Consider the following 16,082-nt stretch of genomic DNA (forward strand, 5'->3'; position numbering starts at 1 on the left):
TTCAAGCCCCATGCTGGGTAGAGAGATTACTAAAAGAGTAAACTTAAAAAAAAAAAGTATACCTGGGACACCTGGGTGTCAGGGTGTCATCCTGGAGTCCCAGGATCAAGTCCTGTATCAGGCTCTCCACAGAGAGCCTGCTTTTCTCCCTCTGCCTATGTCTCTGTGTCTTTCATGAATAAATAAATAAAATATTAAAAAAAAGTATACTTTACCAGCAGATTTTATTTCTTAAGCAAGGATGGGATGGAAATAAAGAAATAAACACAAAACACAGAACAGTGTGAAATCTAAGAAATATACCTATACATAAAAAAATCATTTATTTTTTCCCTTAGGGATAAATTTTTCCCTTCAATAACTATTTTAAATGTTTGTTCCTTTTAATAAACTTGTCCTCTTCTACCTTTGTCTTGACATACTTATTTAAATAATTAAAATTAAATACTCCGTATTCAAATTTTATACATGTTTGGTGCACAGAACATAAATATTTCTGAATTTTCAATTCAGTTTTTAGTTCTTACCTGCAGTTTCTGATGTATTTGAAATAATTCATCATATATCTGATTAATCTGATGTGGAAGTATTCTCTGCTTGTTTGGTGCTTTAGATGTTGGATAGCTGACACGTCTGAGAGGGGAGTCACTTTCATCACTACAACATTCAGTCCAATTTCTTAAATTTGAAGCCAAATTGGTTGGCTGGGGAACTGCTAAAAAGAAAAAAATTATAAAGCTTATCAATTTACAGTTTTAAGTATTCTCAGACAGACTACTCTTCAGGATGAGTTACTTTAAATATGAATTTTAGTACTGTTAAAAAGTTTCGAGTATTAGAAACAGTATGGAGGTTCCTCAAAAAGTTAAAAATATAAATAGACCTACCCTACAACCCAGCAATTACACTACTAGGTAGTTATCCAAAGCATACAAAAATAGTGATTCTTTTTTTTTTAATAAGATTTTATTTATCTATCATCTATCTATCTATCTATCTATCTATCTATCTATCTATCTATCTATCTATTTATTTGACAGAGAGAGGGAGCACAAGCCGGGGAAGAGGCAAACAGAGGCAGAGGGAGAAGCAGGCTCCCTATTAAGCAGGGAGCCAGATGCAGGACTTGATCCCAGGACCCTGGGAGCCAAAGGCAGACACTTAATGGACTGAGCCAGCCAGGCGCCGCCAAAAATAGTGATTCGAAAGGACACACACATCTGTTTATAGGAGCAATGTCCACAATAGTCAAAATATGAAAAGAGCCCAAATGTCCATGATGAATGGATAAAGATGATGTGGAATATATATATACACACAGAATATCACTCAGCCATCAAAAAGAACGAAATCTTGCCATTTGCAATGACGTGGATGGAGCTGGAGGGTATTATGCTCAGCGAAATAAGTCAGAGAAAGACAAATACCGCATGATTTCACTCATAGGTGGCATTTAAGAAACAAAACAGATGAACATATGGGAAGGGAAGGAAAAATAAGATAAAAACAGAGAGGGAAGCAAATCATAAGAGACTCTTAACTATAGGAACCAAACTATGGGTTGTTGGAGAGGAGGTGAGTGGGGCATGGGAGAACAGACATTTCTGGTGGGCATTAAGGAGGGCACTTTGATGATACTGTTTCCCTCAGGGATAGCTATTACAAGGTAAACTTTCTCAGAGTATGGCTACTGGAGCTATCTTAACACTCACCCACACTGACAACTATGCAAAATAGAGAAATAAAGGAAAAAGAAGAAAATACAAAAAAAAAAAAAGGAGGGCACTTGATGTAATGAGCACTGTTATCTGCATCTAATGAACCACTAAATTCTACCTCTGAAACAAAAAAAACACTAGATGTTAACTAAATTGAATTCAAATTAAAAAAAATTTAAGTCTCCAATATTATATGCAGAAAGAATTATATAGCAAACGTGGTAAAATGTTAAAATTTAGAAAAACCTGTCTGAAGGCCTTACAGAAATTCTCTATGCTCTTCCTGTATGTCTGAAATTATTTCAAAATAGATTTTAAAGTGCATGAAAACACTTATGTATGAACCACCTAGGCCAAGAAATGTAAAGTTACTTCAGAAACCCCTGATCACATTCTTTTCTCTTCCCTAAAACCAAACTAATCTCTAACCAAAATATAGCATTAATCATTGCTTTATTTTTAAGTTTTTACTATCTGGGTAAAAATTAAAAGATTTTTAAGACCTTGTTTTGCCTGTTTTGTTTTTTAAGATTTTATTTATTTATTCATAAGAGACACACAGAGAGAGAGAGGCAGAGACATAGGCAGAGGGAGAAGCAGGCTCCATGCAGGGAGCCCGATGTAGGACTCGATCCTGGGACTCCAGGATTACGCCCTGGGCTGAAGGCAGGTGTTCAACCGCTGAACCACCCAGGCATCCCGTTTTGACTGGTTTTAAACACTATATAATGTCTGTAGTTTATATAATGATGTAATCATGTAATTTCTATAACCTTTAAATATGTTCTTGTATTAATGACAGAATCAGGGTTAGGGTTAGGGTTGGGGCTAGAGATTACTAAAAAAATAAACTAAAAAAAAAAAGTATACTTTACCAGAAGATTTTAACTCTTAAGCAAGGATGGGATGGAAATAAAGAAATAAACACAAACACTGAACAGTCTGAAATCTAAGAAATACACCTATACAAACTTATAACCCTGAGATCAAGAGTTGCATGCTCTACCAACTGAGCCAGCCAGATCCCTTGACAAAGCTACTTTTATCCTATTTTGTATTTTTATATGCCAACGTTTTACTACAGGTGGCTATTTGAGCTCTTTGTCGCCACAGGTGCCCTACAGTCTTGCATGTGGCTGCTGGTACACGTGTTTAAGAGTTTCTCCAGGGTAAATGACTAACAGCAACATTGCTGGATCACAGGGAACATGTGCAGGTTCAACTGTGCTAGTGATGACAAAATGCTTGCCAAAGTAGTTATATTAATTTACTCTCCCAACAGCAACGGACAAACAAGTTCCTCTTGCTTCACTTCTTTGCCAACACTGCACTGCCAGAATTTATTTTCTGTTAGTTTTAACTTGCATTAGCCTTCCTGGGAACCCTAGCTTTAAGAAAGGGGTTTCCTATTGTACTCCGCATCTTGGACAGACTCTAGGGAGCCAAAATAAAGAATAACATGAATTTTTAACAAAGAAAAAAGTTTTAGGGTGCTTGGTGGCTCAATCGGTTAAGTACCAACTCTTGATTTCAATTCAGATCATGATCTCAGAGAGTGAGATCGAGCCCCATGTGGGGCTCTGCACTCTGTGCAGAGTCACCCTGGGATTCTTTCTCCCTCACCCTCTGTCCCCCACCCCCCTGCTCCTCACTTGTGCATGCAAGCAGGCCCATTCTATAAATTTAAAAAATATTTAAATAGAAAAAGAAAAAAGTTCCACTTCACTTAATTCAGCAAATGCCCTTAAAGTAAAAGTTTCATTTTTTAAAAGATTTCATCTATTTACTTATTTAGCACATGTATTCACAGGAGGGGAGGAGGGGCAGAGGGAGAGAGAAAGAAAGAATCCCAAGCTGACTCCAGCAGAGTACAGAGCCTTACACTGGGCTTGATCAGAGGACCCTGAAATCACAACCCTAGTAGAAATCAAGAGTCAGACACCCAACCAACTGAACTACCCAGGTCCCCCTAAAGTGAAAGGCACTTTCACTGCTTTGCTTGCTTCTCTAGGTTCTCATCTCACAATCTGTAGTTTAAATATTACTTAAAAAAAAAAAATAAAAAAATAAAAAAATAATAAATAAATAAATAAATATTACTTAATTATGTCAACTTCTAAATACATTCAACTTTTTTTTTTCATTATCCTATATTTTCAGTGGGAAAAGCTGTAAAACAGCAAGAAATATAAGTCCAGGCACAATTACTTTTCATTTTCCTCAAATGCTGAGATGAATGGGAAAAGGATGAAAGAGAGTGGGAAGGGACAAATGAGTATATGTTCTGTGTAGACAATGTATGCCCAGAAGAGATGCACAAAGGCTATCTAAGGAGCAATACTGTTCTCAAAGTCTTATAGCCAAGAGGAAGCCATTTCTGGTTGCCTCCTTCCTTGAAATCTCAACATGCAGCCACATGCAGAGAGTTACTAAAAAAGTACCTGAAGAAGTCATACCTTAAGTAATCTGGAGTACTGTCTTAAAATAGTCAAAGATTACTCAAATCTACCACAGTATTTAGTGACTTCCTAACCAATACTTAAATGAAAAAATATGAAGAAATTATAAAAAAGTATGAAGAAATATGAAAAAATTATAAAAAGTATTCACTTGATTGCTAACTTACTACTTGATAATTTGAGAGCAGTGGGATACTACTGGAAAATAATGATGCTTACTTTTCTCTTCTCCTTTAATTAATAATCAGTTACTATCCCATGGCTTACAAAAATGCAGAGCACAGAAATATACAGACACCTGAGGACCAGAGTTATTACTAAAGGATAAGCTTTATGTGCTCTATTTGACAAAACCTTTTTTTTTTCTTTAAGATTTTATTTTTAAGTAATCTCTACACCCAATGTGCGGCTCAAACTTACAACCTTGAGATCAAGAGTTGCATGCTCTACTAACTGAGCCAGCCAGATGCCCTGACAAAGCTACTTTGAAGTAATTGTTCTAAAATGAATACCTCTTACCTTTTTCTATGTCTTTAAAAGACTGCTTGGTTAACTTAGAGGTACTAATTCTAGGATCATTCTCAATTAACTCTTCTTTTGTTTCTTGTTGCTTCAAATCTTGAAAAGAATCCAGTTCATCATCTAGGCTTTAAAAAAAAATAAATTTATTACAGCATTCTGGAAGTTTACTGCAGCATTTTAAAAAATAAAACTGCTCCCTCCTTGCGGATCCTGCGCCGGCGGAGACGCGCGCTGCTAACCTGGTCTCCTTCGCGCGACCCTTACAGCCGCTGGTCTCGGGGCACAATGGCAACTCTTAAGGAAAAACTGATTGCACCAGTTGCAGAAGAAGAGGCTGCAATCCCAAACAATAAGATCACTGTAGTGGGTGTTGGACAAGTTGGTATGGCATGTGCCATCAGCATTCTGGGAAAGTCTCTGGCTGATGAACTTGCCCTTGTGGATGTTTTAGAAGATAAACTCAAAGGAGAAATGATGGATCTACAGCATGGGAGCTTATTTCTACAGACACCTAAAATTGTGGCAGATAAAGATTACTCTGTGACTGCCAATTCTAAGATTGTGGTGGTGACTGCAGGAGTCCGCCAGCAGGAGGGAGAGAGCCGCCTCAATCTGGTGCAAAGGAATGTTAATGTCTTCAAATTCATTATTCCTCAGATAGTCAAGTACAGTCCTGATTGTATCATAATTGTGGTTTCCAACCCAGTGGATATTCTTACATATGTTACCTGGAAACTAAGTGGACTACCCAAGCACCGTGTGATTGGAAGTGGGTGTAATCTGGATTCTGCTAGATTTCGCTATCTTATGGCTGAAAAACTTGGCATTCATCCCAGCAGCTGCCATGGATGGATTTTGGGAGAACATGGTGACTCAAGTGTGGCTGTGTGGAGTGGAGTGAATGTGGCAGGTGTTTCTCTTCAGGAACTGAATCCAGAAATGGGAACAGACAACGACAGTGAAAATTGGAAGGAAGTGCATAAGATGGTGGTTGAAAGTGCCTATGAAGTCATCAAGCTAAAAGGATATACCAACTGGGCTATTGGATTAAGTGTGGCTGATCTCATTGAATCCATGTTGAAAAATCTCTCCAGGATTCATCCAGTGTCAACAATGGTGAAGGGTATGTATGGTATTGAGAACGAAGTCTTCCTGAGTCTTCCGTGTATCCTGAACGCTCGGGGCTTAACCAGTGTGATCAATCAGAAGCTGAAGGATGATGAGGTTGCCCAGCTCAAGAAAAGTGCAGATACCTTGTGGGATATCCAGAAAGACCTAAAAGATCTGTGACTTCTGGCTTCTAGGCTGTAGAAATTTAAAACCATGATGTAATTAACTGTGAGCCTTTAGTTTTTCATCCATATACATGGATCACAGTTTGCTTTTATCTTCCTAAATATGTGAATCTGGGCTCACAGAATCAAAGCCCATGCTTGGTTTAATGCTTGCAATATGAGCCTTGAACAAATAAAATTACCTACCGTAAAAAAAAAAAAATAAAATAAAAAAATAAAACTGCTTTATTATTAACAGCATAACAATTGAAAAAATGTAATAAGTAAACATTTTTAAAAATGGAAAACAGGGCAGCCCGGGTGGCCCAGTGGCTTAGCGCTGCCTTCAGTCCAGGACCTGATCCTGGAGACCGGGATCAAGTCCCACATCAGGCTCCCTAAATGGAGCCTGCTTCTCCCTCTGCCTGTATCTCTGCCCCCCCCTCTCTCTCTCTCTCTCTCTCTCTCTGTGTGTTTTTCATGAATAAATAAAATATTTTTATTTTTTTAAAAAAGGAAAACATAAAAATGTGAAAAGTAACAGTCACTGACCTTAAAAATTCACTACAGGTATCTTTCTACATATTCCAATGGGCTTAATCTAAAATGACATATAGAGGGGATCCGTGGGTGGCTCAGCGGTTTGGCGCCTGCCTTTGGCCCAGGGCACAATCCTGGAGTCCCGGGATCAAGTCCTGCATCGGGCTCCCAGCATGGAGCCTGCTTCTCCATTCTGCCTGTGTCTCTGCCTCTCTCTCTGTGTCTATCATAAATAAATAAATAAATAAATCTTTAAAAAAAAATAAAATAAAATGACATATAGAGCTGTAGAATGCTCTATAACCATCAAACTCTTTTCATTCCTTATACTTCTGTAAGGTAGATATCACAGGTACTGTTAGCTATAATTTTAGCTAAAAGAATTAACATTTAACAGAAAGAAATTAAACTAGTTAAAAGCAGAACTAGAACCTCAGGTATTGGGGCAGCCCGGGTGGCTCAGCGGTTTAGTGCTGCCTTCAGCCCAGGCCACGATCCTGGAGACCCAGGACTGAGTCCCATGTCGGGCTCCCTGCATGGAGCCTGCTTCTCCCTCTGCCTGTGTCTCTCTGCCTCTCTCTCTGTGTGTGTCTCTCATGAATAAATAAATAAAATTAAAAAAAAACATCTCAGGTGTTCTCTCCAAAAAGATGGTCTCAAAGTTTAAATTTCTAGAGCAGTGCTGTTCAAAGGAATATAATTCAAGTCACATAAGGCAATTTAAAATTCTCTAGTAGCCATATTAAAAACATCAAGACAGGAAAGCCTGGGTGGCTCAGCAGTTTAGCGCCTGCCTTCAGCCCAGGGCATGATCCGGGACTCTTGGGATCAAGTCCCACATCAGGCTCCCTGCATGGAACCTGCTTCTCCCTCTGCCTGTGTCTCTGCCTCCCTCTCTCTCTCTCTCTCTCTGTGTCTCTCGTGAATAAATAAAAATAAAATCTTAAAAAAAAAACACACACATAAAGACACAAAATTTTAACATGTATTATACTTAACCCACTATATCCAAAAGATTAATATATAATCAATACGAAAAATTATTAACGTATTTTGTATTCTTTTATCCATCTTTAAAATCCAGTGTATATTTTGTACTTCTATTTTAAGTACTCAATAGCCACCTGTGCCCTATGGCTACTATGCTAGACAGCACTATAATTCTAGACTAGATCATAATGAGAGATTGTGAAAAAGCTGTCCAATGTAATAAAAACTTTCATAGTTCAAAAGCTTCAAATTATAACTTGAAATATACCCAGGTCATTTATGAAAACAAAAAAATGGTATCAGTTAACATATGAAACTAATTTCCAGAAATTCATAATTATCTGAAAACAATGTTTACTTTCCTTACTCTATATTCAATCTACCTCTTGTCCAAATCTTAAATCCAGATCAACAAAGCAACTTGGTGAATGCCAAATGAAACAGTAAATAACAATAATAGCACATCTGAATGCTTTTCAATATACTAAGCACTGTTCTAAGTGTTTTACATTTAAGCAGAGAATGAGAAAATTATGTAAAAAAAATTCAAGCTCCCAAATATCAATTACATTAATAATATCCATATATTTTAGGCACTGTTATCTTTTCTTCTCCCCACGATTATCTCAATATTTACTGTATATATACATCTTTATGGTTTAACATTATTCCAAAACGTTCACTACTTCTTGATATCCATAGCACTTCCTTCTGCCACTTATTTCTGACATTTAAAAGTATCTAATTCACAATTTTATTTCACCTTAGCTGCCACTGTTTTTATACTGTTTTCACCCACTCACAACCCAGCATTCTGCATATTTGTAGTTATCATTTCCCTAGACTGATTTCCTCAATCTCTTTCAACTACCTAAAATATAACTTACCACACTAGTAGACACACAATGGATACAGTTAAATATCACTAATAAACCTGCATTCATTTTTGTCCTGGCTCCTTTAACCAAAAAAAGGGGGAGGGCGCAAGGTCTTCATTTGGGTCCTGGATGAATAATCATAAAAATAATTTTTCATTTTTCATACTGTATAACTCTGCATTATACCACTAGCCATAATGCTTTTATCACAGAGATTCTCAGTAAAAATTAATAAATCAGTCTCTTCAACCATTCAGCAGGCTCCAGAATGCTTGCACGTCCTCTCAGAAAAAAAGCAAAGACGTAAAGAATCCACCCTTTAACTTCTCCATTTTTTAGATACCAAAGGGATAGTAATACTAAGGATTGAGGGGTACTTTACCAATTCACATTTAAGAGTTTGAATGAACTACAAAGCGGTGTTGTGCAATGTTTTCTTTCATCAGAGTGACACCTCAAAGATGAACCCACTTTATCTCCAGATGAGAAGATGTCCAAATCATCTGTTAACAAAAAAGAAAACAGCAGAGATTACTAAGATCACATACTAATCTCATTCTAGGCTTCTGAAGGTAAGACAGCAAAATTACCTAATGATTTATCTGTATGTCTGTGTAATGCAAACTTCAGAAAATAGGCATCAGTTCCTATATAGCACTTTACTCATTACAAAATGTTTTCATTTATTACCTTATTTGATCTTAGCAACAACTAGTTTACTGTGAAGTAAGGAGAATGGGTGCCTTTAACCCTATTCTAATGGTGTGAAGTCTAAGGACCACAGAAGTTATGTGAAGTTATCCAAGTAACAGAACCAGCAAATGGAAAGATTAAAATTCAGAATCCTGTCTTCTTTCTACCTATCATGATATTTCATCAGTCCTCAAATATTAAACATTTTATTTTTTAATTTTATATATTCTAAACACTAAACATTTTTTTATTAGAGAGAGAGAGCATGAGTGGGAGGGGCAGAGAGAAAGAGAGAGAATCTCAAGCAGACTGCATTGACAGTGGAGCCAAACCCGGGGCTTGATCTCATGATCCTGAAATCATGACCTGAACTGAAATCAAGAATCAGACACTTAACTGACTGTGCCACCCAGATGCCCCTAAACACTAAACATTTAACAGACTGTTAGCCTATATCTAAATTCAGTGAATAAAATGCAAAGAGAGCCTCTCTGATAAGAAATACAGAAATATTTTTTAAGATCTTTAAAAAATTTTCTGGGAGGAGGGGCAAGATGGCAGAAGAGTAGGGTCTCCAAATCACCTGTCTCCACCAAATTACCTAGAAAACCTTCAAATTATCCTGAAAATCTATGAATTCGGCCTGAGAATTAAAGAGAGAACACCTGGAATGCTACAGTGAGAAGAGTTTGTGCTTCTATCAAGGTAGGAAGACGGGAAAAAAGAAATAAAGAAACCAAAGGCCTCCAAGGGGGAGGGGCCCCGCGAGGAGCCGGGCTGAGGCCAGGGCGAGTGTCCCCAGGACAGGAGAGCCCCGTCCCAGAGACGCAGGAGCTGCACCAACCTTCCTGGGCGGAAAGGGGCTCGCAGGGAGGTGGAGCAGGACCCAGAAGGGCGAGGATGCCCTCGGGCTCCCCGGGACAGTAACAGACACCTGAGCCCCGGGAGAGCCCGCCGAGCTCCCTAAGGGCTGCAGCGCGCACGGCGGGACCCGGAGTAGCTCGGAGGGGCTCGGGCGGCGGCTCCGCGAAGGGGGCTGCGGGGCGGGAGCTCGAATCCAACAGCGCAGGCCCCCGGGGCACAGGGCGCCGGGACACAGCCCAGGATCCGGCCTCCCCCGGGGCAGGCAGAGGCCGGGAGGGCCCAGGACAGCGAGGACGAGGACGCTCCTGCCCCGAGCTGAGCAGATCAGCGGCCCTGCCCCGGAGCCTCCAGGCCCTGCAGACGGAGAGCTCCGGAGTTCCTGCGGGAGCTGAATCCAAGTTTCCAGAGCTGGCCCCGCCACTGCGGTTGTTCCTCCTGGGGCCTCACGGGGTAAACAACCCCCACTGAGCCCTGCACCAGGCAGGGGCACAGCAGCTCCCCCAACTGCTAACACCTGAAAATCAGCACAGCAGGCCCCTCCCCCAGAAGACCAGCTAGACGGACAAGTTCCAGGAGAAGCCAAGGGACTTAAAGTACACACAATCAGAAGATACTCCCCCGTGGTTCTTTTTTTTGTTTTGTTTTGCTTTTTGATTTGTTTCCTTCCCCCACCCCCCTTTTTTCTCCTTTCTTTCTTTTTCTTCTTTTTTTTTTTGTTTTTTTTCTTCCTTTTTTTTCTCTTTCTCTTTTCTTTCTTCTTTCCCTCCTCTCTTTTTCTCCTTTTCCCAATACAACTTGCTTTTGGCCACTCTGCACTGAGCAAAATGACTAGAAGGAAAACCTCACCTCAAAATAAAGAATCAGAAACAGTCCTCTCTCCCACAGAGTTACAAAGTCTGGATTACAATTCAATGTCAGAAAGCCAATTCAGAAGCACTATTATACAGCTACTGGTGGCTCTAGAAAAAAGCACAAAGGACTCAAGAGACTTCATGACTGCAGAATTTAGAGCTATACAGGCAGAAATTAAAAATCAATTGAATGAGATGCAATCCAAACTAGAAGTCCTAACGACCAGGGTTAACGAGGTGGAAGAACAAGGGAGTGACATAGAAGACAAGTTGATGGCAAAGAGGGAAACTGAGGAAAAAAGAGACAAACAATTAAAAGACCATGAAGATAGATTAAGGGAAATAAACGACAGCCTGAGGAAGAAAAACATACGTTTAATTGGTGTTCCCGAGGGTGCCGAAAGGGACAGAGGGCCAGAATATGTATTTAAACAAATTCTAGCTGAAAACTTTCCTAATCTGGGAAGGGAAACAGGCATTCAGATCCAGGAAATAGAGAGATCCCCCCCTAAAATCAATGAAAACCATTCAACACCTCGACATTTAATAGTGAAGCTTGCAAATTCCAAAGATAAAGAGAAGATCCTTAAAGCAGCAAGAGACAAGAAATCCCTGACTTTTATGGGGAGGAGTATTAGGGTAACAGCAGACTCTCCACAGAGACCTGGCAGGCCAGAAAGGGCTGGCAGGATATATTCAGGGTCCTAAATGAGAAAGAACATGCAACCAAGAATACTTTATCCAGCAAGGCTCTCATTCAAAATGGAAGGAGAGATAAAGAGCTTCCAAGACAGGCAGGAACTGAAAGAATATGTGACCTCCATACCAGCTCTGCAAGAAATTTTAAGGGGGACTCTTAAAATTCCCCTTTAAGAAGAAGTTCAGTGGAACATTCCAAAAAAACAAGGACTGAATAGATATCATGAAGACACTAAATTCATATCTCTCAATAGTAACTCTGAATGTGAAAGGGCTTAATGACCCCATCAAAAGGCGCAGGGTTTCAGACTGGATAAAAAAGCAGGACCCATCTATGTGCTGTCTACAAGAGACTCATTTTAGACAGAAGGACACCTACAGCCTGAAAATAAAAGGTTGGAGAACCATTTACCATTCGAATGGTCCTCAAAAGAAAGCAGGGGTAGCCATCCTTATATCAGATAAACTAAAATTTACCCCGAAGACTGTAGTGAGAGATGAAGAGGGACACTATATCATACTTAAAGGATCTATTCAACAAGAGGACTTAACAATCCTCAATATATATGCCCCGAATGTGGGAGCTGCCAAATATATCAATCAATTATTAACCAAAGTGAAGAAATACTTAGATAATAATACACTTATACTTGGTGACTTCAATCTAGCTCTTTCTATACTCGATAGGTCTTCTAAGCACAACATCTCCAAAGAAACGAGAGCTTTAAATGATACACTAGACCAGATGGATTTCACAGATATCTATAGAACTTTACATCCAAACTCAACTGAATACACATTTTTCTCAAGTGCACATGGAACTTTCTCCAGAATAGACCACATATTGAGTCACAAATCGGGTCTGAACCGATACCAAAAGACTGGGATCGTCCCCTGCATATTCTCAGACCATAATGCCTTGAAATTAGAACTAAATCACAACAAGAAGTTTGGAAGGACCTCAAACACGTGGAGGTTAAGGACCATCCTGCTAAAAGATGAAAGGGTCAACCAGGAAATTAAGGAAGAATTAAAAAGATTCATGGAAACTAATGAGAATGAAGATACAACCATTCAAAATCTTTGGGATGCAGCAAAAGCAGTCCTAAGGGGGAAATATATCACAATACAAGCATCCATTCAAAAACTGGAAAGAACTCAAATACAGAAGCTAACCTTACACATAAAGGAGCTAGAGAAAAAACAGCAAATAGATCCTACACCCAAGAGAAGAAGGGAGTTAATAAAGATTCGAGCAGAACTCAACGAAATCGAGACCAGAAGAACTGTGGAACAGATCAACAGAACCAGGAGTTGGTTCTTTGAAAGAATTAATAAGATAGATAAACCATTAGCCAGCCTTATTAAAAAGAAGAGAGAGAAGACTCAAATTAATAAAATCATAAATGAGAAAGGAGAGATCACTACCAACACCAAGGAAATACAAACGATTTTAAAAACATATTATGAACAGCTATACGCCAATAAATTAGGCAATCTAGAAGAAATGGACGCATTCCTGGAAAGCCACAAACTACCAAAACTGGAACAGGAAGAAATAGAAAACCTGAACAGGCCACTAACCAGGGAGGAAATTGAAGCAGTCATCAAAAACCTCCCAAGACCCAAAAGTCCAGGGCCAGATGGCTTCCCAGGGGAATTTTATCAAACGTTTAAAGAAGAAACCATACCTATTCTCCTAAAGCTGTTTGGAAAGATAGAAAGAGATGGAGTACTTCCAAATTCGTTCTATGAGGCCAGCATCACCTTAATTCCGAAACCAAAGACCCCACCGAAAAGGAGAATTACAGACCAATATCCCTGATGAACATGGATGCAAAAATTCTCAACAAGATACTAGCCAATAGGATCCAACAGCACATTAAGAAAATTATTCACCACGACCAAGTAGGATTTATCCCTGGGACACAAGGCTGGTTCAACACCCGTAAAACAATCAATGTGATTCATCATATCAGCAAGAGAAAAACCAAGAACCATATGATCCTCTCATTAGATGCAGAGAAAGCATTTGACAAAATACAGCATCCATTTCTGATCAAAACTCTTCAGAGTGTAGGGATAGAGGGAACATTCCTCGACATCTTAAAAGCCATCTATGAAAAGCCCACAGCAAATATCATTCTCAATGGGGAAGCACTGGGAGCCTTTCCCCTAAGATCAGGAACAAGAAGGGATGTCCACTCTCACCACTGCTATTCAACATAGTACTGGAAGTCCTAGCCTCAGCAATCAGACAACAAAAAGACATTAAAGGCATTCAAATTGGCAAAGAAGAAGTCAAACTCTCCCTCTTCGCCGATGACATGATACTCTACATAGAAAACCCAAAAGTCTCCACCCCAAGATTGCTAGAACTCATACAGCAATTCGGTAGCGTGGCAGGATACAAAATCAATGACCAGAAATCAGTGGCATTTCTATACACTAACAATGAGACTGAAGAAAGAGAAATTCAGGAGTCAATCCCATTTACAATTGCACCCAAAAGCATAAGATACCTAGGAATAAACCTAACCAAAGAGGTAAAGGGTCTATACCCTCAAAACTATAGAACACTTCTGAAAGAAACTGAGGAAGACACAAAGAGATGGAAAAATATTCCATGCTCATGGATTGGCAGAATTAATATTGTGAAAATGTCAATGTTACCCGGGCAATATACACGTTTAATGCAATCCCTATCAAAATACCATGGACTTTCTTCAGAGAGTTAGAACAAATTATTTTAAGATGTGTGGAATCAGAAAAGACCCTGAATAGCCAGGGGAATTTTAAAAAAGAAAACCATATCTGGGGGCATCACAATGCCAGATTTCAGGTTGTACTACAAAGCTGCGGTCATCAAGACAGTGTGGTACTGGCACAAAAACAGACACATAGATCAGTAGAACAGAATAGAAACCCAGAAGTGGACCCTGAACTTTATGGTCAACTAATATTCGATAAAGGAGGAAAGACTATCCATTGGAAGAAAGACAGTCTCTTCAATAAATGGTGCTGGGAAAATTGGACATCCACATGCAGAAGAATGAAACTAGACCACTCTCTTTCACCATACACAAAGATAAACTCAAAATGGATGAAAGATCTAAATGTGAGACAAGATTCCATCAAAATCGTAGAGAAGAACACACGTAGAGAAGAACACAGGCAACACCCTTTTTGAACTCGGCCACAGTAACTTCTTGCAAGATACATCCACGAAGGCAAAAGAAACAAAAGCAAAAATGAACTACTGAGACTTCATCAAGATAAGAAGCTTTTGCACAGCAAAAGAAACCGTCAACAAAACTCAAAGACAACCTACAAAATGGAAGAAGATATTTGCAAATGACATATCAGATAAAGGGCTAGTTTCCAAGATCTATAAAGAACTTATTAAACTCAACACCAAAGAAACAAACAATCCAATCATGAAATGGGCAAAAGACATGAAGAGGAATCTCACAGAGGAAGACATAGACATGGCCAACATGCATATGAGAAAATGCTCTGCATCACTTGCCATCAGGGAAATACAAATCAAAACCACAATGAGATACCACCTCACACCAGTGAGAATGGGGAAAATTAACAAGGCAGGAAACAACAAATGTTGGAGGGGATGCGGAGAAAAGGGAACCCTCTTACACTGTTGGTGGGAATGAGAACTGGTGCAGCCACTCTGGAAAACTGTGTGGAAGTTCCTTAAAGAGTTAAAAATAGACCTGCCCTACGACCCAGCCATTGCACTGCTGGGGATTTACCCCAAAGATACAGATGCAATGAAACGCCGGGACACCTGCACCCCGATGTTTATAGCAGCAATGGCCACGATAGCCAAACTGTGGAAGGAGCCTCGGTGTCCAACGAAAGATGAATGGATAAAGAAGATGTGGTTTATGTATACAATGGAATATTACTCAGCTATTAGAAGTGACAAATACCCACCATTTGCTTCAACGTGGATGGAACTGGAGGGTATTATGCTGAGTGAAGTAAGTCAGTCGGAGAAGGACAAACATTATATGTTCTCATTCATTTGGGGAATATAAATAATAGTGAAAGGGAATATAAGGGAAGGGAGAAGAAATGTGTGGGAAATATCAGAAAGGGAGACAGAACGTAAAGACTGCTAACTCTGGGAAACAAACTAGGGGTGGTAGAAGGGGAGTAGGGCGGGGGGTGGGAGTGAATGGGTGACGGGCACTGGGGTTATTCTGTATGTTAGTAAATTGAACACCAATAAAAAATAAATTTAAAAAAATTTCTCTTAACCTTGCAGGAGCTGGCTCCTATGTATTCTTCAACTTAATAGTTTTCTGTGGGCCATTCAGTTGTTTGTTCTGATTTTGAACCCTCTGCCTATGTCATTTTATAAACATGGATTGTTTGCTATTTTATCAAAAAAAATTTTTTTCTGGAATTATCTGACTTTTTTAAAATTAATTTCATAGGTAGATTTACTGATTCATCAGTTGCATATAACACCCAGGGCTCACAACATCAAGTGCCCTCCTTAATGCCCACCACCGAGTTATCCTATCCCCTACCTACCTACCCTCCAGCAACCCTCAAGTTTGTTTCCTAG

General features: G+C 39.4%; 2 protein-coding genes across 9 annotated transcripts in view; one reads left to right on the forward strand and one right to left on the reverse strand.

Annotated features, from left to right (window-relative positions):
* The window catches only part of CCDC138 (coiled-coil domain containing 138), a 111,095-nt gene that overhangs the window by 92,126 nt on the left and 2,887 nt on the right, over positions 1 to 16,082 (reverse strand). For 6 of the 8 annotated variants that reach the window (XR_013389248.1, XM_077914849.1, XM_077914847.1 and 3 more), the window contains 3 exons: positions 8,764 to 8,884; positions 4,697 to 4,824; positions 528 to 715 (listed from right to left, as the gene is read on the reverse strand). Coding sequence is in view for 5 of the 8 variants with exons in the window: in XM_077914847.1 (XP_077770973.1) it covers positions 528 to 715; positions 4,697 to 4,824; positions 8,764 to 8,884 (437 nt within the window). In the remaining 3 variants the exon portion in view is untranslated. The remainder of the gene's footprint in view (positions 1 to 527; positions 716 to 4,696; positions 4,825 to 8,763; positions 8,885 to 16,082) is intronic. The other 2 variants (XM_077914846.1, XM_077914854.1) reach the window with 1 other exon arrangement.
* Positions 4,895 to 6,175, forward strand: LOC144323895 (L-lactate dehydrogenase B chain). Its single transcript, XM_077914855.1, has one exon. It carries the CDS (start codon positions 4,985 to 4,987, stop codon positions 5,987 to 5,989), a length of 1,005 nt encoding a protein of 334 aa, XP_077770981.1. The 5' UTR covers positions 4,895 to 4,984; the 3' UTR covers positions 5,990 to 6,175.

The sequence above is a fragment of the Canis aureus genome, chromosome 11 (assembly GCF_053574225.1).
Source record: "Canis aureus isolate CA01 chromosome 11, VMU_Caureus_v.1.0, whole genome shotgun sequence".
NCBI classification, from domain to species: Eukaryota; Metazoa; Chordata; class Mammalia; order Carnivora; family Canidae; genus Canis; species Canis aureus.

Excerpts from the sequence above, each read along its gene's own strand:
- LOC144323895 (XM_077914855.1), top strand. The coding sequence starts at position 4,985 with ATGGCAACTCTTAAGGAAAAACTGATTGCACCAGTTGCAGAAGAAGAG.